The sequence below is a fragment of the Agelaius phoeniceus genome, assembly GCF_051311805.1.
Source record: "Agelaius phoeniceus isolate bAgePho1 chromosome W unlocalized genomic scaffold, bAgePho1.hap1 SUPER_W_unloc_2, whole genome shotgun sequence".
NCBI lineage: Eukaryota > Metazoa > Chordata > Aves > Passeriformes > Icteridae > Agelaius > Agelaius phoeniceus.
Genome location: NW_027509867.1, coordinates 7,406,835 through 7,434,560, shown reverse-complemented (window position 1 = coordinate 7,434,560; position 27,726 = coordinate 7,406,835). Strand labels below are relative to the sequence as shown.

The 27,726-nt window shown below is 51.0% G+C and overlaps 2 protein-coding genes across 2 annotated transcripts in view; both read right to left on the bottom strand.

Annotated features, from left to right (window-relative positions):
* The window catches only part of LOC143692689 (uncharacterized), a 365,642-nt gene that overhangs the window by 157,528 nt on the left and 180,388 nt on the right, over window positions 1–27,726 (bottom strand). The window contains 1 exon segment of the mRNA XM_077172932.1: window positions 22,972–24,040. Coding sequence (XP_077029047.1) covers window positions 22,972–24,040 — 1,069 coding nt within the window.
* On the bottom strand, window positions 14,623–15,537 carry LOC143692773 (olfactory receptor 14J1-like). Its single transcript, XM_077173014.1, has one exon. It carries the CDS (start codon window positions 15,535–15,537, stop codon window positions 14,623–14,625), a length of 915 nt encoding a protein of 304 aa, XP_077029129.1.

The window sequence follows — 27,726 nt, the reverse complement described above, 5'->3', positions numbered from 1 at the left end:
CCTGGGCTGGGCCAAGCAGCACACACAAGCCCTGACTCCCATCTCCCAAAAAAACTCTCTCAAGGATACATTTAAAAGGAATTACAATTGTTTGTGTACTCTAAGTTAGATGCACTAAGAAATATCAATAAGAGATTTTTAGGAGCTCAAAACAACAAAACAGGAACTTTACTTGGAACTTCAGGAAATCAGAGAAGCTTTGGCAAAAGTTTTAATATGACATTCAATCAACAAAAAACACTTATCAAAGCATTATCTTGGCCCATTCCACTTCACATACTCTAAGCCTGTTCAATTTAAGTTAAACAAAATATCCAAGAGGACATATATAGAAGTAGACACAGAAAGAGAGAAAATATAATTTAGAGAAGTGCACACATGTCAGGACCCAGGACATCCCTCTGGCTGTCCTGAGCAGCCAAGACCCCTGCCAGGGGTCTCAGAGACCGTGGCACAGAGCCCAAAACACCTGTGGTTTTGATTATGACCCGTGGAGCAAATTACCAACCTTGTATGAAAATCGGCAAGCCACAACAGTTTAAGTAGAATATTAGTGAAGTTATCATGGGGCGGAAAAGGAGATTTTAGGGTTTTTGGTATGGGGGTCCAGGAGGCAACATGGAGGGAACTTGGAACTGGGTATTTTCTCCTTCTTCTTCTTGGCCTCCATCTTCTGCTGTGATGTTGGCACTTAGAGATTGGTTTCGAGTAGAAGCTCACTGTCTAACATAGGTGATAGGTATTGGAAAGGAATTGTAAACATTGTACACGTAGTTTTTAGTATAAAGACATAACACCACCCCGGGGGCAGGCAGAATGCCTCAGACTGTCCTGCTTATCTGACCTCGGCAGGGCAGAAGAAAATTTTGTATAGATAAGGTAAAATAAACAACCTTGAGACCAAGAAATGAAGAGCTCTGACTATTTCTTCAAGCGCCAGGCTGGGAAAAGAGACTTTCAAACTTTTCTCGGGGTCACTCTGACAAGCTAACGATCCCGACATACACACAGCTACCAACTCCTGGATTCCAGCACTGTTCTGATGGAAATTCCAAGAGGATGCAGGGTCAAGATGTGTGCTTGCCTTGTGGTCAGCCTTCAATAGCCCTTGGTCTCCCTGGCCCCTTCCCCCAGGTGGGGCTTGGGCTCATTTGGTCCCTCAGGAGCTGGGCTGGGGCTGCAGAGGTGGCTGTGGAGCATTGCCTGTGCTGTGCCAGGGACTGGCAGCCACTGCTGGGCTGGGATAGAGGCTCTGGGGGGATTGGGGTTCCAGGGCAGGGCAGGGCTGGGGTTCCAGGGCAGGGCAAGACTGGACCTGCCCCTTCCTCCCCCACACACAAAATATTTCCAGTTAACAATCTCCTCCAGGCTGTCACAATAGGGAATGATGAAGGTGAAATCCCGATTCTGCCCATGGGCACCTGGGTGAGAAAGATAGTTCTTTTCCATAGCACAGAGCCCCAGTGTTTGGAAGGCAGGTGAGAGCCTCACTACACCAAGGCCAGCCAGACTTGTCAAGAATGGCAAATTTTGCCTGGGAGCAGTCCTTGCATTTAAGGAATTTTTGAGTTGGAAACCCAATTTCGGCCATGGGCACATGCAGAAGCAACACAGTTCTTTTCCATAGGAAGGAAAGCACAGACCCTTCCCCAGTGTTTTGGGGACCAATGAGAGGTGACCCTTATGAAACCATTGCCAGCCAGACTTGTCCTGGCAATATTACTATGGGAAAAATCTGTGGAAATAAGGAAATTTGGAGGTGAAATCCTAATTCTGGCCATGGGTCCCTGGAGGAGAAGGAGATTTCTTTTCCATGGCAAGAAAAGCATGGAGCCCCAGTGTTTCAGCAGCAGATGAGAAGAGACCCTCAACATGCCAAAGTCAGCTGGACCAATCAGGTAGTCCATGGGAGGCCAAACCAGCCAGACCTTTTCTGTGTTCTATTGGTTTTATGAGGCCCTGCAGTATCCCCATGGTCCCCATGGTTCCATGGGGCCCCGCAGTGTCTAAATGGTGCTTTGATTCCACGGGGTCCAGCAGTGTCACAATGGACCCTTGGTGTCACAGGGCCCCACAGTGTCACAATGGTCCCACTTATTTCATGAGGCCTTGCAGTGTCACAATGATCTCAACGGTTCCACAGGCCCCACAGTGTCACGGGACTCCTCTGTTCCATGAGCCCTGCAATGTCACAATGGACCTTTGGACCCTGGGGGTTTGCTGTGTCACAATGGCCTCCTTTGGCTCCACAGTGTCACAATGGACCATTGATGACAGGAGTCCCCTCTGTGTCACCCTGGAGCTTTGGTTCCGTGCAGCCCTGCAGTGTCACAATGAACCTTGGTTCAATGGGGTTCCGCAATGTCACAATGGTCCCAAGTTTCCATGCAGCCCTGCTGTGTCACAATGGTCTCCTTTGGTTCCCAGTGTCACAATGGACCCCTGATGACACGAGGTTCCACAATGTCACAATGGACCTTTGGTTCCATGCAGCCCAGCAATGTCACAAAGGCATTTTGGTTTCATGAGGCCCCACAGCATCACAATGGTCCTCTTGGTTCTGTGGGGACCCCCAGGGCCACAATGGTCTGAATGGTTCCACGGGGCCCCACAGTGGCACAATGGTCCCTTGGTTCCATGGGCCTGTGCTGCTGCATTCCCCCCTCCCCTTCTCAGCCTGCCCTGCCAGCTGAGAAATGCTCCTTGGGGCTCGGCCTTGGCCAACAGCCCCTGGGCTCAGCTCCTCTGCAGCTCATCACAAACACTGTCTGCTCCAGGCACTGCTGCTGCCCAACCAGCTCCTGCTTTCTGGAGGAGCAGCCCTGGGAACTGGTTTTGTTCCCTCAGTGGCACAACATCCCTGTTCTCACCCTGCCAAAGAAAGCTGTTGATGCCAAGTGGGGCCAGGATGAACCATTGCTGGGACTGAAGCCCCTCTCTTGGGGCCCTGCAAACAGCGCTCCAAAAGGAGCCCTTGGAGCTCTCCTGGGCCAGCGACTCCCTCTGAGTGGGGCCTCTCCCAGCCGGGAACTCTCCCGTTTGCTGCACTCGGGGATCCCCAACAACGACGGAGCCTGGGCTGATCCCCCCACTCCTCCAGTCTCAACCCTTCACCCTCTGGGGAGATGCCAAAGGATCCACAGGGAGCATTTCCTGCCCTCAGGGGAATTTCTCAGAGGTGCCTTGCACTGACTCTTTGTGTCTGTGTGCACACAGGAGTGCCTGTGCTCAGGGAAATGTGGCAGAAATGCTGCTCTCTGAGGGGTTTGAGTGCCTTGGATAGCTGAGTCAGTCAGGCCTGTACGAAATGTCCAGTCATGAGGTATGAGCTAAGTTAAATGCTCCTGAGAGTTTTTCTCTTGCGAAGTTGTTATTTTAATGTAAGTTATTAGGCTAAGTTAAATACTGTTAAGTGTTATTCCTCTGTTAAATTGCTAAGTCATAGGTTATAAGTTAGGTTAAATATTGTTAGCTGCTCTTTTTGCCTGAATTGTGACATTTAAGCTATCAGGTATGGTTAAGTCCTGTTAAGTTTGAGCTCTGTTAAACCTTTGGGCCATAATCCTTTTATCCTTGCCCTCAATCTCCTTGTGTCACACACACACACAGGGACAGTCCTCGGCTCATTTCTGGTTTGGTTGCCTGGATTTTGCTTGGTTTTGTTGTTGCTTTGTTTCCCTCGTGTGCCTGAAGTGTCCAGTCAGGAGCAGAGTCAAGGAAACAAAGCAACAACAAAACCAAATAAAATCCAGGCAATCAAAACAGAAATGAACTGAGGACTGTCCCTGTGTGTATGAGACACAAGGACAGTGAGGGCAAGGATAAAAGGAATACAGCCCAAAAGGTTAAATGAGGTGAAATTTAAAAGGACTTAACCTTAACTGATGCCGTCAACTTCACAATTTAGCAAAAGAACAGCACTTAACAGTACTTAACCTACCTTAAAAACAATGACTCAGTAATTTAACACAGGAATAACACTTAACAAAACTAAGCTAATAACTAGAATTAAACTTAACAACTTAGCAAAAGAACAACTCTTAGCAGCATTTAACTTAGCTTAGATCTCCTGACTTAACCTTACTTACTGATATCTGGATATCTGACTGACTCAGCCATCCAAGGCACTCAAACCCCTCAGAGAGCAGCATTTCTGCCACATTTCCCCAGCACAGGCACTCCTGTGTGCACACAGACACACAGAGTCAGTGCAAGGCACCTGGGAGAAATTCCCCTGAGGGCAGGAAATGCTCCCTGTGGATCCTTTGGCATCTCCCCAGAGGGTGAAGGGTTGAGACTGGAGGAGTGGGGGGATCAGCCCAGGCTCCGTCGTTGTTGGGGATCCCCGAGTGCAGCAAACGGGAGAGTTCCTGGCTGGGAGAGGCCCCACTCAGAGGGAGTCGCTGGCCCAGGAGAGCTCCAAGGGCTCCTTTTGGAGCGCTGTTTGCAGGGCCCCAAGAGAGGGGCTTCAGTCCCAGCAATGGTTCATCCTGGCCACACTTGGCACCAACAGCTTTCTTTGGCAGTGTGAGAACAGGGATGTTGTGCCACTGAGGGAACAAAACCAGTTCCCAGGGCTGCTCCTCCAGAAAGCAGGAGCTGGTTGGGCAGCAGCAGTGCCTGGAGCAGACAGTGTTTGTGATGAGCTGCAGAGGAGCTGAGCCCAGGGGCTGTTGGCCAAGGCCGAGCCCCAAGGAGCATTTCTCAGCTGGCAGGGCGGCCTGAGAAGAGGAGGGGGGAATGCAGCAGCACAGGGCCCATGGAACCAAGGGAGCATTGTGACACTGTGGGGCCCTGTGAGACCAAGGGACCATTGTGACACTGTGGGCCTCCTGTGAGACCAAGGGACCATTGTGACACTGTGGGGCCTCATGGAATCATGGAGAGCACTGTGACATTGCTGGGCCTCATGGAACCAAGGGGACAGTACTGACTCTGTGGGGCTCCATAGAATGTAGGGATCATTGTGACACTGAGAGACCCCATCAAACCAAGGGTCCATTGTGACACCACGGGGCCTCATGGAACTGTGGAGACCATTGTGACACTTTGGGGTGTCATGGAACCAAGGAGACCATTGTGACACTCTGAGGCCTCATGGAACCAGTGAGACCATTGTGAACCTGGGGGTCCCCACAGAACCAAGAGGACCATTGTGATACTGTGGGGCGTCATGAAACCAAAATGCCTTTGTGACACTGCAGGGCTGCATGGAACCAAAGGTCTCCATTGTGACATTGTTGAACCTCGTGTCATCAGGGGTCCATTGTAACACTGGGAACCAAAGGAGACCATTGTGACACTGCAGGGCTGCATGGAACCAAAGCTCCAGGGTGACACAGAGGGGCCTCCTGTCATCAATGGTCCATTGTGACACTGTGGAGCCAAAGGAGACCATTGTGACACTGCAAAGTCTCAGGGTCCAAAAGTCCATTGTGACATTGCAAGACTCATGGAACGGAGGACTCACGTGACATTGTGGGGCCTGGGGATCCATGGAGACAATTGTGACACATTTGGACTGCATGGAATCAAGGCACCATTATGATACTGCAGGGCCCCATAAGACCAAGGGAACATGGAAATTGTCTGTCTCAGTGTTCCAGAGGCCACCTGACTGGTCCAGCTGACCTTGGCATGTTGAAGGTCTCTTCTGCTAATGAAACCCTGGGGCTCTGTACTTTCCTTCCTATGGAAAAGAACTCTCCTTCTCCTCCAGGCACCCAGGACCAGAATTAGGATTTCTCCTCCAAATTTCCTTATATCCAGGGATTGTTCCCACATGAATATTTCCACGACAAGTCTGGCTGGCAATGGTTTTACAAGGGTCACCTCTCAGCTATCCCCAAAACACTGGGAAAGGCTCTGTGCTTTCCTTCTTGTGGGAAAGAATTGTCCTGCTTCTCCAGGTGCCCATGGCTGATACTGGGCTTCCACCTAAAAAATTCCCTAAATCCAAAGACTGCTTCCAGACAAAATCTGCCATTCCTGACAAGTCTGGATGGCCTTTGCCTAGTGAGGCTCTCCAAACACTGGGGGTCCATACTTTCCTTCCTATGGAAAAGAACTGCCCTTCTCAGCCAGGTGCCCATGCCCAGAAATGGGATTTCCACCTCAAGCATTGCCTGTTGTGACAGACTGGAGGAGATTGTTGGCTGGGAACATTTCATGTGTGGGGGAGGAAGGGGCAGGTCCAGCCTTGCCCTGCCCTGGAACCCCAGCCCTGCCCTGCCCTGGAACCCCAATCCCCCCAGAGCCTCTATCCCAGCCCAGCAGTGGCTGCCAGGCCCTGGCACAGCACAGGCAATGCTCCACAGCCACCTCTGCAGCCCCAGCCCAGCTCCTGAGGGACCAAATGAGCCCAAGCCCCACCTGGGGGAAGGGGCCAGGGAGACCAAGGGCTATTGAAGGCTGACCACAAGGCAAGCACACATCTTGGCCCTGGATCCTCTTGGAATTTCCATCCCAACACCACTGGAATCCAGGAGTTGGTAGCTCTGTGTGTGCTTCTCTGTATCTTTTATGTCTTTCTTTCCTTCTGTGTGTTCTTCTTCTGTTTCTGTGCTCCTGCGAATTTTGATTAACATTAAATTGAACAAGCTTAGAGTTTGTGAAGTTGAAAGGGCCAAGTCAATGCTTTGAAAAGCATTTTATGTTGATTGAATGTCTGTCATTGTTTGACATGAGAAGAATTTTAAAAAGTAATACAAAACTTCTTTTTGTGTTACTGACAATCTGTTAAACCACTGAGATACTGAACATGCCTCTGTTAAACACAAATGTTAAAGATGAAAAAACCCAGGAACCTCCTCTTTCTTTTCCAGTCAACAAAGAAGTAGCGTCCCTGGCCCTGGCCCCATCTCAACCAAACCAAACCAAACCAAACCAAACCAAACCAAACCAAACCAAGCAACCCTGCCATGGGCTCAGCCCCTTCCCCCCTCCCCAGGCTGTGCCCCCACCCCCATCGGCCCCATTCTGACCAAACCAAACCCCAACAACTCCCAAACAGGAAAACAAAAGAGGCTACAAAACCCTAACCAGAACAAAGCCGAACACAGCTATTAAAATCTCACCATCAAGTCCCCTCTCCCAACACAACTAAAACCAAAAACCCCTACAACCCATACAAAATAACCCTACAACTAAAAACTTAAACATAAAAAAAGCCAAAAACCAACCATAAAACCAATCCTAACACAACCCCACCACAACTTCCACCACAAGTTACCGGCAGGTCAGTTGTTAACCCTGTCAATACTTCAATCCTCCCTCGAGTAAAAGAAAAAAACAAAATACAAACATATAAAAGAAACCATAAAACCATCAAAGACAGTAAAGAAGAAGTTAAATCCCAAATTAAAAAAAAAACACCCTTAATCTTAAAACTAAAATCCTCTTATAAACTATAAAGAAAAAACTCTTTTTTTATAACATCTAAAACTATTAAAAATTTTAAATATTAAAAATAATATCAAACCAAAAACTCTATACTAAAATAAACAAATGTTAAAATAACTGCAATTTCATCCAAATTTTAAACAGAAGCAAAAAAAGTAATCCAGTATCCCCAAGAGAAGATATCTATTCCCAGAGATAAAAATAATTCTAAAAGTAAACAATAAAAACTTTTACCTTTAAACAACTCATCTTTAAAACAATACCCCGTAAGTTGACATGGACCATCAACAAAGTTCCTCAGGCAATTGTTATCCATGACAAAATTAAAAACCACAAAAAAATATTATTTCCTATTGTAAAAAATCTCCATAACCTTAACAACAAAAGCAACTTTCCATAAGTAAATTAAAGAAAGACTACACTAGAAATAGTAAACTAACCAGAAATTTTAAGTTTAATTTCTTTACATTGTCAGTAAAAAAAAGGTCGTAAAAGAAAAAAAAGTGTTCTAAAGAGTTTATTTTAATTCTTACTTCATTTTTTCTTTTATTTACTTTTAATAAAATTTTCTTTATACTGTTTTAAAATTTTACACCTTCTTTACCTTTCTCCTAAACCTATCTCACAATAAAATAAATACATAAATAATTAACCAATACTAAAACCCACCACATTCATCAATCCATTAATTAAGAAATCTCAAGATTAGAAAAATCTTAAATTAACAAAACAAAACCACTACAATGTCATAAAAAATCTTTTGCCAAAGTTTCTCTGATTTTCTAAAGTTGCAAGTAAAGGCTGTTTGGTTGTTTTGAGCTCCTGAGAATGTCTTGTACTGGTATTTCTCCAGGGAGTCCAATTCCGAGTACACAAACAATTGTAATTCCTTTTTAATGTCTCCTTGAGAGAGTTGTTTGGGGGATGGGGGTCGGGGCTTGTGTGTCCTGCTTGGCCCAGCCCAGGCAGGGCTTTCCCAGCCCCATTCCACACTCCATTGCCCAGCTGGAGCCGCTGGTGCCTCTGAGTTGTGCTGCCCCAGCCCCAGGGACGCTCTCCTTGTCTGCCCATTCCCCCACGGTCTCTGGGCAGGGATGGCCTCACTGGGGGCTGCTGACATCCTCAGCAACTTGGAGGCTGCTGCTGAATTTCACTGCTCCAGAGGCTTGTTCAGCCTTCAGCTCTTCAGTGCAGGAATTCAGTGTCCCAGGGCTCATGAACATTCAGAACACCTGAACAAGCCAAGCCTCTGGGAATCATTTGATTTTAATTTTCAAATCCTTTGTGGTTAAGTAGATCTCAGTAGTGCATTGAAACTGAATACATGATATTTAAAAAGACAGCGAGAAAACATTTTTTAGGTCCTGTTTAGTTTTGTTTTCCTGTTAATTCATTGATATGTGCAATCTCCAATTGACACTGAATCCAGGTACCTCCTCATGCAGTTTGAATAGATATGGAAATCAAGACCCTTCCTGGCTGACAATCAATCAGACTCTGTCCCTACCCCCACCCCACCATTTCCCCCATCCAAGCCCTGGCACTCAGAGCAGCCTTGTGCAAATCTGAGCTCCCTCCAGCCCAGGCTGCACCTGCAGCTTTCAGCTCCTTGGCTCCAACTCCCACCTGCTTTCCTTGGAGAAGGAGCTGCCCGAGACACAGAGGGATGTTCATTTCTTGTCAGCCAACAAAGCCAAGGGAAGGCACAGCTCCATCAAATGCAAAAGTCATTCTTTCCCTGGCTCTGCCCTGCCCCTGATCCCCACAGCCTGTCCTGTTTCCTTCATCCCTGCATTGCCAGGGACTCTCTGGGACAAGGGAGCTCTGCTCTGGCTATGGAGGGAGGTCCAAGTGCAGCCACTGGAGTGGGAACCACAACTCATCAGGTTTGTGTCCTTTGGGGGTCAGGAACTGGTGAGACTCAGGGGCACAGAAAGTTTCTCTCTATGGCCAACAGACCACAGTTGAACAGGACACAATTTAATAACAATCTCGCTCTTCCCTGAGCTATGTGCAATGTCCCAGCAGCGTCTGACGAGTCCACCATCCACAAGTGATTTACATACTAAAATTAATTCTAAACAAATGTGATCCTGTGATAGATAGAAACACAATTAAGTTCTTGTATCAGGATGCTCATCCCAGAGTGGGGGCAAAACAGCTCCAACAATTCCTGATTTGCAAAGCTGTCAGTGGTGGATGGAGAAGGGAGGTCAGGCTGCTCTGGTGTTGAGGAAATGCTGAAACCAGCCTGACTCATTTCATCTCCTCCTGTCCTGGCTGATCTCCCCTCTTTCCCCTTCCACCCATTGGCTTTTGTCTCCCACCAGGCCCCCGGTGAAGAGCCTGGCTCTGTGTTCTTCATCCCCTCCTCGCTGGCACTGCCAGGCTGGGATGAGGAGCCCCTCAGCCTTCCCTGCTCTGGGCTGGACAAGCCCAGCTCCCTCAGCCTCTGCTCACAGCCCAAGGGCTCCAGCCCCACCTTGGAGGCCCTTCCCAGACCCTGCTCCAGCTGCCAGACATCTTTCCTGCCCTGGGCAACCCAACCCAGGCCACAGTGACCTGGATAATCCCCATCCTTGATGTCCTGGTCACACAGCCCTGGCCCCTTGTCCCCATGTCAGGCTCTGGGGTGGATCCTGTGGAACATCCTTTGGTGGAGGCTGTGGCTCCAGGTGGGCCGGGGGGATCCCGGGGGACAGGGACCCTGCTGGGCATGGACAGCACTGGACTTGTTGGGAGAAACTGTGAGGGGGAGCTGGGGCCGAGTGACCAACCCAGTGACCTGACACAGCCCTGCTGGGATGTCACACAGCCCCTCTGGGATGTCACAGCCTGCTCTGTGATGTCACAGCCCATTCTCTAAGGTCACAGAGCTGGCTCTGTGATGTCACAGAGATAGTCTATGATGCCATAGTTGATCAATGACCTCACATAACCCACTCTGTGATGTCATATCCCACTCTGTGACCTCATGTTACCAGATGATCAATTGCCTACACCAGGTGAGCTGACACCTGGAGCTTGTTCTCCACATCCCCAGGCCTATGGAAACCACACAAGGCCCATTGTGTGAGAAGGGGAACTGGAAGTTCAGCAGCCTCAGGGTCCTGCCCGCTCAGCCAGGCCCACTGGAATATTGGGGTCCACGACCACCAGGGACCACCAGAGAGACCCCCAGGACAGAAGAACACATGGGTAAAGGGGAGGGGGAATATGTTAATGATTTTGGGGAAATGATTATCATATGTATGTTTAGTCCAGGACAATCAATGAATATGTGTGCAAAATGCAGAATATAAACAGAAACTTTGCTGTACTCAGCATGCACAGCTTTGGGAGGAGCTCTCCCCTGTGCATCCAGCTGAATAAAGAATGCTGCTTCTTAATGCTACAGTGGGGTTAAGGAGTTTTCTCTTTCACTGAATTTTTGGTAACACTCCCACTGCCAAGGAAAGCTCTGTCTGCTGCTGTTCACAGACAGAGAAGGGCTGGGGGCAGATGTGGGGCTCAGAGGCTGCCTGGGGCACAGTGACCATGAAATAATCAAGTTTTCAATGTTTTGTGAAAGAAGGAGGGGCAGCAACAAAAGTTCTACACTGGAATTAGGAAGGGCAGACTTTGGCCTGTTTAGGACGCTGATTTGGGGAGTACCAAATCAGGTACTGAATTTTTAAGGAGAAACAGCCCTTTAAATCAAAGGGGTCCAGGAAGGATGGACACATTTCAAGAAAGTAATCTTAAGGGGAAGAGCAGCCTGTCCCAGTGTGGCAAAAGATGAGCTGGTGATGAAAATGACTGGCCTGGCTGCCCATGGAGCTTTTGTGGGAAGTCAAGGGAAGGAAGAGTGAGCATCACCTTTGGACACAAGGTCAGGAAACATAGGCAGTGTTTAAGGATGTTATTAGGTTATGCAGAAAGAAAAGGAAAGAGGTGAAACCTCAATTAGAGTTTAACCTGTCCACTTGTGTGAAAAATAATAGAAAATGTGTCTATAAATAAATTAATTGCAAAATGTGGGATAAGGAGAACCTCTACTCTTTATTGGATAAAGTGGAGAATATAGTAACTAAAGATAAGGGAAAGGCTGAGCTACTTAACACCTTGTTTGTCTCAATTTTCAATATTAGGACAGGTTGTCCTCAGGACAAGTGTTCTCCTGAGCTGGTAGATGAGCACAGGGAGCAGAACAGCCCCCTGGAATCCAGGAGGAAGCAGCTGGGGACCTGCTGAGCCACTCAGATGCTCACAGGTGTATGGGATCAGATGGGATCCATCCCAGGGGGATGAGGGAGCTGTGGATGAGCTCCCCAAGCTGCTCTCCATCATTTACCATCAGTCCTGGCTCAGCAGGGAGGGCCCAGAGCAGTGGAGGTGCCAGTGTGAGCCCATCCCCAGGAAGGGCTGGAAGGAGGAGCTGGGGAACTCCAGGCCTGTCAGCCTGACCTGGGTGCCCGGCAAGGTTATGGAACAGATCACCTTGAGTGCCATCACAGGGCACCCACAGGATGGCCCAGGGATCAGAGCCAGCCAGCGTGGATTTAGGGCTGGCAGGTCCTGCCTGACCAACCTGGTCTCCTTTTATGCCCAGGTGACCCACCTGTGGATGTGGGAAAGGCTGTGGATGTTGTGTGCCTGGACTCCAGCAGAGCCTTTGACTCTGTCTCTGACAGCATTCCCTGGAAAAGCTGCAGCCCACGGCTTGGGCAGGTTCCCTCCTGGCTGGGAGATTTAAGAGCTGGCTGGAGGCTGGGCCCAGAGAGTGGTGGGGATGGTGCTGCACCCAGCTGGTGCCCAGGCACTGGGGCTGTCCCCAGGGATCTGTGCTGGGCCCAGTCCTGTTTAATATCTTCACTGATGGTCTGGGTGAGGGGATCGAGTGCAGCATTCACAAATTGCAGATGGCACCAAGCTGGGTGTGAGTGTGGATCTGCTGGAGGGCAGGACAAGAAGACCCAGCCTTAAGCTGCACCCGGGGAGGCTCAGGCTGGACAATAGGAAGGAGTTCCTCACAGAAAGGGTGAGTGGGAACTGGAATGGGCTGGCCAGGGGGGAGGTGGCAGAGTCACTGTCCCTCTCCAGTGGCACTCAGTGGCATGGTCTGGGTGACAAGGCAGTATTAGGGCATTGGTTGGACTTGATGATCCCAAAGGTCTTTTCCAGCCTATTTGATTCTGTCATTCTGTGATGATTGGGACACTCTGGGGCCATTGTGACACTGCAGGGCCTCGTGGAACTAAGAGGACCATGGTGACACCGTGCAGCCCCACAGAACCAGGGCTCCATTGTGGTGCTGTGGGGCCAAATGGACCCAGGGAGTGCCCCATGACACTCTGGGTCCTCGTGCAACCACAGAGGCCATTGTGACACTGCAGAGCCTCGTGTAACCAAGGCTTTTCACCATTTTGACACTGCAAAACCAAGGAGACCATGATGACAGTGTGGGACCTCATGTAACCATGGGGCCATTGTGACACCCTGGGGCCCCATGGAATCAAGGGGCCACTGTGAAACTGCAGCACCAATGAGAACATTGTGACACTGTGAAGCCCCATGGAACCAAGGAGACCATTGTCACATTTTGAGGCCCCATGGAAGCAAGGAGACCAGTGTGACAGTGCAGGGCCTGGTGTAACCAAGAGGCCATTGTGACACTGAGGGGGCCCAAAGAACCAAGGACATCTTTGCAGATGACAACAAGCTGGATGTATCTGCTGGAGGGTCGGAGGGCTCCGCACAGTGACTTGGACAGGCTGGATCCAGGGGATGAATCCAACAAGGTGAAGTTTAACAAATCCAAGTGCCAGGCCCTGATATTTGGCCCCAGTGCTACAGGTGGGGACAGAGTGGCTGGAGAGCAGCCAGGCAGAAAGGGACCTGCAGGGACTGATGGACAGCAGGCTGGACATGAGGCAGCAGTGTGCCCAAGTGGCCAAGAAGGCCATTGGCTCCTGGCCTAGATCAGGAATGGTGTGGCCAGCAGAAGCAGAGCTGCTGTGCCAGCACTGGTCTGCCCCCAGCTCTGCACAAAGACATTGCTGCTGCAGCTACAGAGAAGGGAACGCAAGGGCATCTCTGGAAAAAACTTTCCTGGGAGATCCTTTAGTTCCTTGAAAGCCACATGGAGTGCAGCCCCTCACCGACACAATCTGTGGCCACAGGGAAGATGGAGAGAAACAAAATGATAAATGGCAAAACCAATGGCTTTTCTTTGTGGACAATATTAAAAAACTGAAACATGGGAAAAAAAAGAACAAACTCACAACCAAACCCAAAAGAATTATCAAAGGTGATTGATATTACATGGCCTGTCCCTGCTGCAGCCCCGGCACTGCCACCCCCAGGGCTGTGCCCGGCCCCGAGAGCACTCAGGCCCTGCAGCAACACCAGGGCCACCAGGGCAGCGGGGCAGGGCCACGGCAGCAGCACTGGCAACACCAAGTGCTGCTGCTGCTGCTGCTGCTGGACACAGCTGCTGGGCCAGCACTGATCTGCCCCAGCTCTGCACACAGACATTGCTGCTGCAGCTCCAGAGAAGGCAACAAAAGGGGGATCACTTCAGAAAACTTTGCTAGGAGAACCTTTAGTTCCTTTAAAGGCACCAAGAGCGCAGCCCCTCATTGACACAGTGTGGGGCCACAGGGAAGGTGGAGAGAAACAAAAGGGGAAATGGCACAAGCAATGACATTTCTCTGTGGACAATACAGTCGGGCTTGACAGCTAGCTGACAAGCAAAGCTGAGTTAATAGATGAAATAACAATTGATGATTTTAGAGTGTATCCATAGCAAGGAAGAAGACAAGGCATTAGCATGGAAATAGATTAGAAGAGATACATGTAAATTTTTGTTAGGTAGACTAGATGCAAGAGTAAATTTGTATGCATAGCTTATTAACTTTCTGTAAAACTTTTGCCAAATATATTGATACTAATAGCTTTGTTCTAATGAATATAATAAGTTATTGTGATGTAATTAATGACTTAAAATGATGTTTTCTTAAAAATATCTAAACTAGAGAACATTAAATATAAAAACATTTTCTTCTTTGACCCTAATCACATGTGTGTAGTTCACATCCAATCTAACAGTATCAGACGAGATTAATAAAGTACAACAAAGAAAAAGAACCTCCAAAATGAAACCAACAAGAATTATCAAAAACAACTTTTATTACAAGTGATTTGCAGAAATTGCCCAGCACTTCAATGTTTCCAAAACAATCAAGTCATCAGTCTCCTCACTGCAGACTTGAGCTCCTGGTTCCTCAGGCTGTAGATGAGGGGGTTCAGGGCTGGAGGCACCACTGAGTACAGAACTGACAGGGCCAGATCCAGGGATGGGGAGGACATGGAGGGGGGCTTCAGGTAGGCAAACATGCCTGTGGTGACAAACAGGGAGACCACAGCCAGGTGAGGGAGGCAGGTGGAAAAGGCTTTGTGCCGTCCCTGCTCAGAGGGGATCCTCAGCACAGCCCTGAAGATCTGCACATAGGAGAAAACAATGAACACAAAACAGCCAAATGATAAACAGGCACTAACAGCAAGAAGTGGTAGACTCCTGAGGTAGGATTTAGAGCAGGAGAGCTTGAGGATCTGGGGGATTTCACAGAAGAACTGGCCCAGGGCATTGCCCTTGCAAAGGGGCAGGGAAAATGTATTGGCCGTGTGCATGAGAGCATTGAGAAAGGCACTGGCCCAGGCAGCTGCTGCCATGTGGGCACAAGCTCTGCTGCCCAGGAGGGTCCCGTAGTGCAGGGGTTTGCAGATGGACACGTAGCGGTCGTAGCACATGATGGTCAGGAGAGAAACCTCTGCTGACAGGAAGAAGAAAATCAAAAAGAGCTGAGCAGCACATCCAGTGTAGGAGATGTTGCTGGTGTCCCAGAGGGAATTGTGCATGGCTTTGGGGACAGTGGTGCAGATGGAGCCCAGGTCAGCGAGGGCCAGGTTGAGCAGGAAGAAGAACATGGGCGTGTGCAGGTGGTGGCCGCAGGCTACGGCGCTGATGATGAGGCCGTTGCCCAGGAGGGCAGCCAGGGAGATGCCCAGCAAGAGGCAGAAGTGCAGGAGCTGCAGCTGCCGCCTGTCTGCCAATGCCAGCAGGAGGAAGTGCCTGATGGAGCTGCTGTTGGACATTTGCTGGGGCTGCACATGTGCACCTGTTCATGGAGAAAGGACAGTGACAAGTCAGGAGAGGCTGCTTGGAGTCAAACCTGGGCCATTCCCTGTAGACTGTCCCTACTTTTGGGACACACCGCCCTTCTAGCTTCTGTGGGAAAGCCTTTGGCTGCAATCAGAGCACAGTCACACTCCTGGGTCACCCTGGGATAAACCAGACCCTGCCCAGAGCAGAGGGATCCCTGAGTGTCTCACCCTCTCTCAAGGTCTCTGGGCAAGGTCTCAGCACCCCCTTGTGCCAAGGACACTCACGGCTCCCTGGGCAAACCCAGCAGCATTTCCTCAGCTGTGGCAGCTCTGCCCTTCCCCGTGGGACGTTGAGGGAACTCCCAGAGGCTCTGGCACAGATTTGCACCCAGGAGGGCAGCTCAGAGCTTGGCAGGGCACAGCAAGGAGATCCCTGGCTGTGCCCATGATGGGATCTCAGGGAGGGGGCTCAGCTCATTCCCTTTTGCCATGGACTGCTTTGCCCACAGCCCCACAGGTGCCAGGGAAGCTTGGACACCCCATTGCCATGGACAGCCCTGCCTGGCAGGAATGCCAAGGGCAGTGCCTGGCTCAGCTGCTGCAGATGCCAGAGCCTCCCTGAGAGCAGCAGATAACAGTGCCAATGTCAGGGCAGGGCAGAAGCAAGAGCAGATGTTGTGGTGCTGTGCCTGAGAGGGCAGGGCAGAGACAGCCGGGCACTCAGGACAGTGTTCCCGTGCCCAGCTGTGCCCGGCACCTCCCACACACCAACAGTGCCCTCCTGCCCCAGCCCTGCTCTCTTCAGCCCCCTCTCCTTCCCTGAGCATCTCCCTGGGCCTGGACATTCCCTCCTGAGAGGAGCCTTGTCCCTGCCAGCGCTCACAGAGCCCATCCCAGCCTGTGTGCCCTGGCTGGGGCCCTACAGAAACCTGCCTGTGTGCAGGGCCCTGGCTGGGGCAGGCTCTGTGTGCAGCTGGGCAAGGGCAGCTCAGGAGAGCCCTGCTGGGCCCCGCAAAGGTGATGCTGCTGCTGTGCAGGGCTGAGGAGTGGCTGAGGGCCCTTTGGGAGGCTCCCAGCAGAGACACTGATCAACTTAATTTACAGTTCTGGACTCTCTGTAAATGTTCAAACATTCCTTTGATGATCCTGTGTGTCCCTTTCAACTCAGAATGTCCTGGGATTCTTGGATTACAATTCCTGTTCTGCTTCTCTCATCCCCTTGTTTTTTATAATCAAAAGAGAAAAAAACCCCCTTTCAACAGTGTTAGAACAGTAAAGTAAAAACCAGACCTTTATTGGAAGCTTCTAGGTGTCCCAGTGGGGATGGGGCACACCCAGGGCCTGATTTCAACAATTTATTAAGGTTGATTAATTAGGATATTTAACAGGAACATCCAATAGGGGATTCACTTACCCCAGTTACACATCCCTGGCTCAATCCATTGGAGTAGGTCCAAGGGCTTCTTTGCCTTCACTTTTTGTTATGACTGCTCACATTCTGGTCAAAAAACAAAATGTTCTTCTTGTAGGTCCTCTTCCTGATAATAAAACTATACAGGATACTATATGTTTTGTATACTATATGAATTTCAGGAATGCATTTAGACAATCAGTTTATTTTTCTAAAATCAAAGAAAAAGGTTAGGGAAAATAATAATGTTAATAAAGGATTATAGTTATAGATTTATATAATAGTAATAGAGTTCATTAAGAGTTTAATAGACTTAAAAAAGCAATATAGATTTATAATTATGTAATAGTAATTTATAGAGCTACAAATATATGAAAATTGTATAAAGTAAAAAAAATCTTCTTGTAATCACCCCAGTGTTCCCATCCTTCTTCAAGCATGAAATTGAAAACACTCTCAGGAAAGCTCCTGATCTATACAGCAATCCCAGGCTTACCTTCTTTGGGAAGTGCCCTGCGGAGCTGTGGCCAGGCTGGTCTGGAGCTGGGAGCAGCCCTGCCCCACCCAGGCTCTCTCAGCAGCAGCCCCTGCCCTGCTCAGGGCGGCTCCTTCCCCCCAGAGCTTCTCCCCAGGGCTGGGAGCAGCTGCCAGGGCTGGCTGAGAGCTGTCCCTGGCAGGCAGCAGAGTCCCTGCCCCAGCACAGCGCCCTGGGCTGCAGGACCCTGCTCTGCAGGACAGCCCTGGGCACCCCTGGCTGCTCTGCACAAGAGACAAGCAGAGAATGTACTCACAGGCTCTGCAGGTATTGGCATGTTCCAGCTTGAGGAGATGGCTCCAGGAGCTGCAGCTGCATTGTCCTGCAGCCAGAGGTTCCTGTGCCAAGGGCTGGCAGTGATTGTGCCCCAGGCACTTCTCAGCCCCTTCCCAGCCCTGACTGATTGAAGCTCTCTGTGCCTCTGGGCTGTGCCCGGGCTGGCTGCAGGCAGTGCCCCAGCCCTGCTGGGTTGGCACAAGAGCTGCTCATCCAGAGAAATGTGCTTTTGAAGCTCTTCTTGGTGACCAGGAGCTGCCTCTGTGCCAGGAGCCCAGCCCAGCTCAGCAGCACAGACACAGCACAAGGACTTTAATCAGCCTCTGGGGCTTTGTGCTCAGGCCCTGAACATCAGTCCCTGAGAGGGAGCTGAAGAAACCTCTGCAGAACTCCAAGGCAGAATCCAACTCCAAAGTCTCTTGGACTTGTAATGGGTCCCAGAGAGGGACAGGACTGAGCAAGTGTCCCCAGGCCCCAGGCCGAGCAGAGAACTGCAGGCAGTGATGACAGGTGGGGACAGAGAGAAGCCAAGTCTTGGTGCCCTGGGGCACAGCAGGGTCTGTGCCAGCAAGGGCTGGGAGGAGACACCTTGTGCTGAGGCCCTGGGGCCTCCTGGCACAGCCCCAGCCAGGCTGGGCACTGTCAGTCCCTTGTGCTGCCCTCAGCATCCCCCCCTAGCCCACATCCCAGTGGCCTCAAGGATCTGCTGCAAGGAGTCCCTGGGGAGCCTTGCTCAGCAATGGCCCTGGGGGCTCCTTCATGCTCCCTGCAGGGACTGCAGGTTTTTCAAAGGACTTTGGGTTTGGCTTTTGCCTTGCAGTCTCTGAGAGGTTTGTGCAATCCTGGCCTCCAATTATCTGCTGTAATTAGTCCCCGGAGAGGCTTTGTCATTAACAACACTTAGTGGGGCTCATTAATGCTTCAAGGTACTTCAGTTATTTTAAGATACTTGGTGTTTCCCTTTTGATAGAGACTCTGTGAGAGGTTTGTGCAATCATGGCCCCAATTAACGGCTTTAACGAGTCCCTTGAGAGCTTTGCACTGACACTCAGTGGGTCTCATTAATGCTTTGAGATACTCAAAATTTTTAAGGTAGTTTGGAATTTCCTTTCCATATTGAGACTCTTAGAGGTTTTTGGTTAATCCTGGCCTCCAATTCTCTCCTCCAAGGAGTCCATGAGGAGCCTGTGTTGGGGATGGACCTCAGTGGGACCCATTCATGCTTTGAGACACTTTGGGGTTTTCTTCTGACTTTGACTCCTGGAAAGGTTTGTGCAATCTCCTCTCAGGCCCTGAGGTTCAAGGGCTCAGCTCCAAATGCACCGCGGGGCTCATCAAGATGCGGCAAGTCCTGACAAACCATGGCTCTGCCTTGATTTCCCTCTGCTCTAATGCATTTTATCAGGAATGTATCTGGAGTGATTTTGGTTTGCTAATTTGAGATTTCTCAGCCAATGCATCTATTTGTGCAGTGGGATCAGTGTTAGCTAATTACCATTGCACTCACTGGAATATATTTACTCATTTCCTGCTGTGAGATAGGATTAGGAGAAAGGCAAAGCAGGCTCAAAATTTTAAAAGGGTATATAGAAAAGTTTATTACCACTAGATAGAAAAAAGAATAATAAGAATCTGAACACTTCTCCTCTCCCTACAACCTTTTCTTTCTTACTGACAATGCAAGGAGACAAAACCTGAAAGTTTCAGTCAGTTTACACCATCTAGAACAGTCTTTCTTCAGTTCACTTAGGGAGAGGAGACTCTCTTTCATGCTATGGAGACTTCTCCATAAGAAAAATGTTCTCTTGTGGCTCTCAATTCCCACGAAGAGCAGGTGCCCAGAAAATCTGCAACTGTGAAGTCCCTCCCATTTTTCACAGCTTAACCCACAGCTGGTTTTATGGGCCATGTCAACTAATGGGGTATGAGTTTAAAGATGAGCTGTTCAAGAGCAAAGATTCTCTTCATCTATTTCTGAAATCATCTTCATCTCTGAGAACAGAGATCTTCTTCTTCTCTCCCTGAGGGCACAGGATCTCACCACTCTTCTCTCTTTCTCTGTTTAAACTTCTCATGGGATCACAGCTACTTCAACATTTGCCTACTTTAGCATGGAGGTTTTTGCTGAACAGGTCATCTCCCCATATTTTCAAATAGTTATAGGGAAAAGAGAGTCTGATATATTAATTCCATCCTTCTCCATAGCTTTACAAGAGGATTTCAGCCCCAAGATCAAGGCATCTCCTCATTCCTCCCATCTGGGACTCAGCTTCCCCTTCAGTGACCTGGGTGTCTTCATGTTTGTCCTATTCTCTCACTGGAGGGAGGATGGAAGCACTGAAAGAGTTCATATCTCACCCAGGGCCTGCAGATGGTTCCGTGCCCCCGGCCAGGCTCGGTGCTTGCGGCCGGAGCTGTTTTATGATGGAGGTTTCTGCAGCGGCTGCGCTGGGGCTGTGTCAGGATGGGCCGCGCTTGGGCAGGGCCAGGATCTCAGCAGCCAGGCCAGAGCACAGCAGCAGCACGGCCAGGGGCCGATGGCTTCTCCTGCCCCTGCCCGGGGCTTGCGGCTGAAGCCCAAGGGTGGCAGAATCTTGGCCGAGCCGGCCCGGCCCGGGGCTGCTCCTGGGGCCCGGCGGATCCTGGCTGGGCCCGGGCTGGCGGCGGGGCAGGGCTCAGCAGGGCCCAGATGTTCCCAACTGCAGCCATGGCCCGGCCCGGCCTCGGCCCCGCGGCCTCCCCTGCCCTGCCCGGCAGCCGATGGGGCCTGGCGGGGTCCCTGGGAAGGGGCCCGGCCCCACGGCAGGAGCCGCCCGGCCCGGCCTGGCTGAGACGGGGCCGGGTCAGCCTTGTTACCTCTGTGCCAGCCAGAAGGGAAAGAGACCCTCCCAGGCTTTCTCATCTTTAACATGTGTCTTCACAGAGCCTTGTACAGTTCCCTTAGTGGTTTAACAGATTGTCAATTCTCAAAGATAATTACTGATTGGTTTTTTGTCAGACATGGAAGAAAACTGCTAGCAACTCCTTTTAGGACATCACTTCTGTGATGCAAAACCACCACAACTGCACAGAGCACAGAGCTCCTTTGTCCATATGTAGGGCTCATGTGCCCAAGGCCTCAAAACCCCTCCTTGGGAGATCTCTGTGCCCTATCCAAGATGTTTTCAAATGAAAACATTCAGCTCAAGGTCTAAGAAAATCACAAGAGGACAGGGCAAGGGTGACCTCTCTGTCCTGGCTACTTTTGTCTGAGATCAGTCCTTAGATAAACAGAATTGAGAGGCCAAATTCTAACTTTGGCCATGGTCCCTGGACATGAAAGCCGGTTCTTTTCCATTGGAAGGAAGGAACAGAGCCCCAGAGTTTCAGAGGCAGATGAGAGGTGGCCACCAGAGGCCAAGGCCAGCCAGAGCAAGCAGAATTTTGTTCTGAGTGAAATCCTTGCATATAGGAATTGTTTTAGGGAGAGTTCCAATTTTGGCAATGGGCATCAGAAAAGGGGGACGGTTCTTTTCCATAGCAAAAAAAGCACAGAGCCCCAGTTTTCCAGGAGCTGATGAGAGGCAGCCCTTGACATCACAACATCAGCCAGACCTGTCAGGGGACCCCTGGGAGGCCAAGCCAGCCAGACCTATTCCATGTTCCCTCAGTTCCATGGGGCCCCACAGTGTCCCAATGGTCCCTTGCTTCCCTGAGGCCCTGAGGTGCCATAATGCCCCCTTGGTGACACAAGGCCCTGAAGGGTCCCGATGGTCTCTATGGTTCCATCAGGCCTCACAGAGCCAGAATTGTCTCTGGGTTCCATGAAGCCCCACTGGGTCACCATGGCCCCTTGGTTCCATGGGCTCCAGTGGTGCCACAATGATCCCCTTGGTTCCATGAGGTCCCCACAGTGTCCCAGTGATCTCCATGGGAAGGGAAGAACCCAGCCCCAGTGTTGCAGGGGCTGCCACCAGAGGTCCAGGCCAGCCAGACTTGATGGTACTGGCAGATTGTGCCTGGGAATAACCTTTGGATATCCAGAATTTTGGAGGTGGAATCCCAATTTCAGACATGGACACCTGGAGGATAAGGATGGTTGTTTTCCATTGGAAAGAAACCATGGAACACTGATTCAACAGCGACATTTGGGGATCTATGGGGAGCATTGGGGATCGTTTCTGGACCCAGTGACCCAACAGGAGCTCCTCTAATAAATGTTGCCTGAAGCTCCAACTGTGCCCATCACAGGAACCCCTGTGAGTGTCTGGGACATCCCAGCTGTCTGGCAGCCTGGGGACTCCTGGGATGTCACCATGGAATGGCTGTGACTGCCTCTGACCACAGGGCTCTTTACCATCCTAGAAACCCCTCGGAGGTCTCCATGGAGCCCCTGCCCCTGCCTGTGACATTCCGGCTCTGGAACAGCCTGGAGATTCTTGGAAAGTCCCCATGGAACCCTTCTGAGGACCTGTGACAAATCTGATCCTTAGCAGGCAACCATCACCAGTCCACTGTTGCTATGGTCTGTTTCCATGGCAACCATCACCAGCCCCCTGTTGCTATGGTCAGTCCCTTGGCAGCTCCATGGAGACCCCATGCCAGGGGTGGTTGCCATGGCCACCAGGGCTGGCACCAGCTGGGATGCTCGGTTTCCACGGGCCGGGCTTCAGCAATGGGATTCCCCAATTTCCTGCTGCCGCTAAAACCGCGCTGCCCTCGCTGCCCTCCCGCCTCCCGTGGAAAGCAAAAAAGGCAAAGATCCCAGGCTGGGATAAGAACAATTGATTGGGAACAGCAACGAGATAAAGAACAAACAGGAACAGAAACAATATTGATAACAGAAGGGATAAGTAAAACTATTTACAGAGAAAACTACAACATCAACAACTTGTTCTTCCTGGCAATGTATTTCCTCCTGTCTGGAAAGGACACCCTTCTCCTCAGGGAGAGAGAGAGAGAGAGAGTCCCTTTCCTGCCCCTGGCAATGACCTGAGGTGGGAGTGAATGTAATGACAGGGCCATGGCCAGACCCTCATGTTCTCCAATCCCACATCATGTCATTGGCAGGGGCAGGAAAAGGGACAGGTGTCTTCCCAGCATGGATCACAGGGAACATGGATCACCAGGTCTCTTCCCAATGTGGGGTCTCCAATGGGGGATAAAGCTGGAGCAGTGCATTAAACTCTTCCTGCAGTTGGGGCATGTGCAGGGCTTCTTTTACTGGTGCCTCCGTTGGTGTCTGCTCAAGTGAGAGCTGCTGGTGAAGCTCTTCCCACACTGGGGACACTCGTAGGGCCTCTCCCCAGTGTGGATGCGCCGGTGGGTGACGAGGGTGGAGTTGTGCTTGAAGCCCTTCCCGCAGTCGGGGCAGAGGAAGGGCCTCTCATCCGTGTGAATCCGCTGATGCTGGAGGAGCTGAGAGCTGGTGTGAAACCTCTTCCCACACTCGGGGCACTGGTAGGACCTCTCCCCTGTGTGGATCATTTGGTGGATGATCATTTGGGTCTTCCTACTAAAGGTCATCCCACATTCCCCGCAGTTGTATGGCCTTTCCCCAGTGTGGATCCTCTGGTGGCAGATCAAGAGAGACTTCAGCCTAAAGCTCTTCCCACATTCCCCACATTCATAGGGCCGTTCCCTGGTGTGGGTCTTCTGGTGGGAGATCAGGTTAAAGTTCTGGCAGAAGCTTATCCCACATTCCCCACACTCGTAGGGCTTCTCCCCGGTGTGGATCCGCCGGTGCCTGATGAGGTGGGAGTTGCGCTTGAAGCCCATCCCACAGTCAGGGCAGCGGAAGGGCCTCTCATCCGTGTGAATCCGCTCATGCAGGAGGAGATCAGAGCTGGTGTAAAACCTCTTCTGACACTGGGGACATTCGTAGGGCCTCTCCCTCTCCCCAGCGTGGATGCGCTGGTGGGTGATGAGGGTGGAGTTGCGCTTGAAGCCCTTCCCACAGTAAGGGCAGTGGAAGGGCCTCTCCTCTGTGTGAATCTGCTGGTGCTGGAGGAGACTGGAGCTGGTCTGAAACCTCTTCCCACACTGGGGACACTCATAGGGCCTCTCCCCAGTGTGGATGCGTTGGTGGATGATGAGGGCAGAGCTGCAGCTGAAGCCCTTCCCACACTCCCCACACTTGTAGGGCCATTCCCCAGTGTGGATCATCTGGTGGCTGATCAGGGTGCTGCTCTGCCTGAAGCTCTTCCCACACTCCAAGCACTTGTGGGGCTTCTCCCCATCATGAAGCTGCTCATGGGCCACCAGCTCTGAGCTCTGGCTGAAGCTCTGTCCACCTTCCTGGCTCAGGGTGGGTCTTTCCTCCTCAGAGCACCCTGGGCTGGGTTTTGAGCCCCTCCTCCTGTGGGATCTCTGGGGATTTTCCTCCCCATTGGATTCCTGTGTCCTGGAGTCACTCAAAATGGCCTCATCCATGAGTTTCTGCTGTGGGAATTTCTCCTCCCTGGTCTCCATCCTCAGCTCCTTTTCTGGGGGAGGAAGGCCAAGGAGAGGATGGGATTTGCCTCCGTGCCACAGGGAAGGGGAAGGAGATCCCCCCAGTGCATCCCCGGCAGGACAGGGTTGGCAGCAGGGTTGTCCTGCAGCCGGGGGCTCTGCTGGGCTGGGAGATGGAGCAGGAGAGAGGGGGAAAGGGGCACTGACTTCCTCCTCACCTGCCTGGGGCTCCTGGGGCACCTTCTTCTTCCTCACAGCCTCCTCCTCCATCTGGCCAAGTTTAAGGGATGGAAAATCCTGTTTTGAGAAGAAAACAAGGGATAAGTACATTGAATTTTGTACTTGTTTGAAGGCAAACCTGGGGAGAGTCTAAAACAGGATTACAATTTAATAAGAAAATGAAGATCAAGGCAATGATGCAGAAACACTGCCTTAAACTGACAGAGTCTGGATATAACCTGACACTCTGTTGCTGGTCAGGGTGGTGGCTGCAGTCCCATTAAATGGTGGCTGCAGTCCTGTGGGAGTGATGAAGGTGATTCTGTCCAAGCAGTGATCCTGTAGAAGGGTCTGGTCTTCCTTTGGAGGTCCAGGGGTGGTTCTGGAGCTCTTGTCCTCTGGGAATCCAGTAGGCAAGCTGCTCCTGGTGTTGCAAGGCTCAGCTTATATGCAGGTAGGAATGCTTAGATCCTCCCCCTGGGCGGAGCATCCCACAATGGGATGATGGAATTTGATCAGTCCTGCAGTGACACTCAATGGCCCATTCACGGAAGATATCTCCCCTGGAGGGCGTTATCAGGGCTGAGTCATGGAAGAGATCAAGAACACTGCCCCACCTGTTTATAGCAGTTGATGAAGATGGGCATTGAAAACATGCATTTGGTTCCATCTTACATTGCAACCTGAAACAGTGGGGGAATCCCTGCTCAGGGGGTGAACACCACCCTCCTTACCCAAACTGGCTCATGTGTAAAACCCCCACCCTGGGAAGGCCACACACACAGGGGACAATGTCACACTTGCCCTGCTCCAGGGGAGGTCTCTGTCCCTGTCACTCCCTTGCCCGCCCCCCTCTTCTCATTCTTTCCAACTCTCTCTCTACCTCACATTTACTGTTCAATAAAATCCACGATGGATTTGATTTCGTTGGCACTTTAATTGGGGCAGAGGCATCTCTGTAACAATTTTCTTAACCAGATGGCAACATTTTTCGGGCATTGTGAGTTTAGGCACTGCTGTCTGACCCCAAGTGCCTTTGACAACAGCACGGTTCCCTACTCTGAGGAGGTTGTGGTTCTCTCTGGAGGAACTCTTGGAAACTTGGAAACAGTCCCTCCTTCCTCCCGGGGAACTTATGGGAGAAATTATGAGGAAAATGGCTGTTGTGGGTGGCCAGGAAAAAGAAAATATTTTGTTGTCCTTCCTTGAAAAGTTTTAAAATCACTGGAGGAGAGGGAGCAAATGATATCAGCGTGACTGATAAAGTTCATTTACTCAGGGGTGAGAAACACAAGGCTGCTAAAAGTCCCACAAGAAGCCCAGCTCTAGTAGCTCAATTCCCAAATAACTCCAGCCAGGGGTCTCCGGGAGGATTTTTTTGGAGCGTGTTCGGAGCCGGCAGATCCCGGACTCGAGCCCCGGGTATCTCCGGGCTCCCTAAGAGGAGCTTTTTCGGGGGCAGAGGAGCCGCCATCGCCCCTCGGGAGGGTCCCGGGGGGTCCACGTGGGGATGGCCTGGTACCGACGGGGCGGGACATTGGTTTTGGGGATCCCCGTGAGAGCCGGGGCTGTGGAACGGGGGACCCCCGGGGCGAGGAGAGGGGAAGGGGCGATACTGGAGCTGGGGCACCCCCGGCAGCCCGGAGATGAGGCGGGGACGGGACCCCCTGACCCTGACAGGGGCGCGTCCTGGGGTGACTTCATGATGCTCGTGCCCCATCGGTCCCTTTAGCCCAGAAATGAGTTCTGCACCTTTAAGGCTGGTTCTGAGAGCCAAGGGGAGGAGGAAGAAGCGGCAGTTTGTTTTCAGACACTGCACTCACTCCTCCACATTTTGGCTCCTGGATGCACAGAGTGTGGGACAGAGCTCTCCTTTGCTTTTAGTTAGTTTTTAGCTCTCTGAGGCAGAGAAGTTCCCTGGACTGTGGTTTTTCTTTTTCTTTGGAGCTGTTTAATCCTGCTCTGGACTGAACACCCAGAACACCACCAGCAGCTCCCACCTGTGGCCCACCTGGCCGGGCCTGGGTCGCGGCATTTCCAGTGCTGGAGGGACTGATAAGGGACTGATAAGAGACTGATAAGAGACTGAGTGAGACGAGCTACAGCCCACGGAGGCACTTTCGGAATTTGTCATCTCTTTTGGAGCAGCAGGAGGTTTTATTACTTAATATTGTTCAATTTTTGTGCTGGTGAACACTTTGCCTGTTAAATAAAGTTTTTTCCACTTTTCCCCAAGGAAATATTTTCCCGAACTGGCTGAGGGTGGGGCTGCTGAATCTGCATTCTAGAGGAAACCCCTTTTGGAGGTTTTCAACCAAATTTGCCCTAAACCAAATGCATGTTTTCAATGCCCATCTTCATCAACTGCTATAAACAGGTGGGGCAGTGTTCTTGATCTCTTCCATGACTCAGCCCTGATAATGCCCTCCAGGGGAGATATCTTCTGTGAATGGGCCATTGAGTGTCACTGCAGGGCTGATAAAATTCCATCATCCCATTGTGGGACCCACCCTAAGCCAGGAAGGTGGACAGAGCTTCAGCCAGAGCTCAGAGCTGATGGTCCATGGGCAGCTTCACAATGGGGAGAAGCCCCACAAGTGCTTGGAGTGTGGGAAGAGCTTCAGGAAGAGCAGCACCCTGATCAGCCACCAGATGATCCACACTGGGGAATGGCCCTACGAGTGTGGGGAGTGTGGGAAGGGCTTCAGCTGCAGCTCTGCCCTCATCATCCACCAACGCAACCACACTGGGGAGAGGCCCTACGAGTGTCCCCAGTGTGGGAAGAGGTTTCAGACCAGCTTCCATCTCCTCTGCCACCAGCGGATTCACACAGAGGAGAGGCCCTTGCTCTGCCAAGACTGTGGGAAGGGCTTCAACCACAAGTTAACCCTCATCAGGCACCGGCGCATGCACCCTGGGGAGAGCCCCTACGAGTGTCACCAGTGTGGGAAGAGCTTCACTTGCAGCTCTCATTTGACCAGACACCAATGGAGGCACCGGTAAGGGAAGCTCTGCCAATGCCCCAAGTGAAGGAGGATTTTTGTGCGCTGCCAACTTTATCCAACATTGGAGCATCCACATTGGGAAGAGCCCTGGTGTTCCATTTTCCCTGTGATCCATGCTGGGAAGACACCTGTCCCTTTTTCTGCCCCTTCCAATGACATGATGTGGCATTGAAAAACATGAGGGTCTGGCCATGGCCCTGTCATTACATTCACTCCCACCTCAGGTCATTGCCAGGAGCAGGAAAGGGACTCTCTCTCTCTCTCTCCCTGAGGAGAAGGGTGTCCTTTCCAGACAGGAGAAA

Coding starts and splice junctions, on each gene's coding strand:
- LOC143692773 (XM_077173014.1), bottom strand. CDS start 15,537: ATGTCCAACAGCAGCTCCATCAGGCACTTCCTCCTGCTGGCATTGGCA.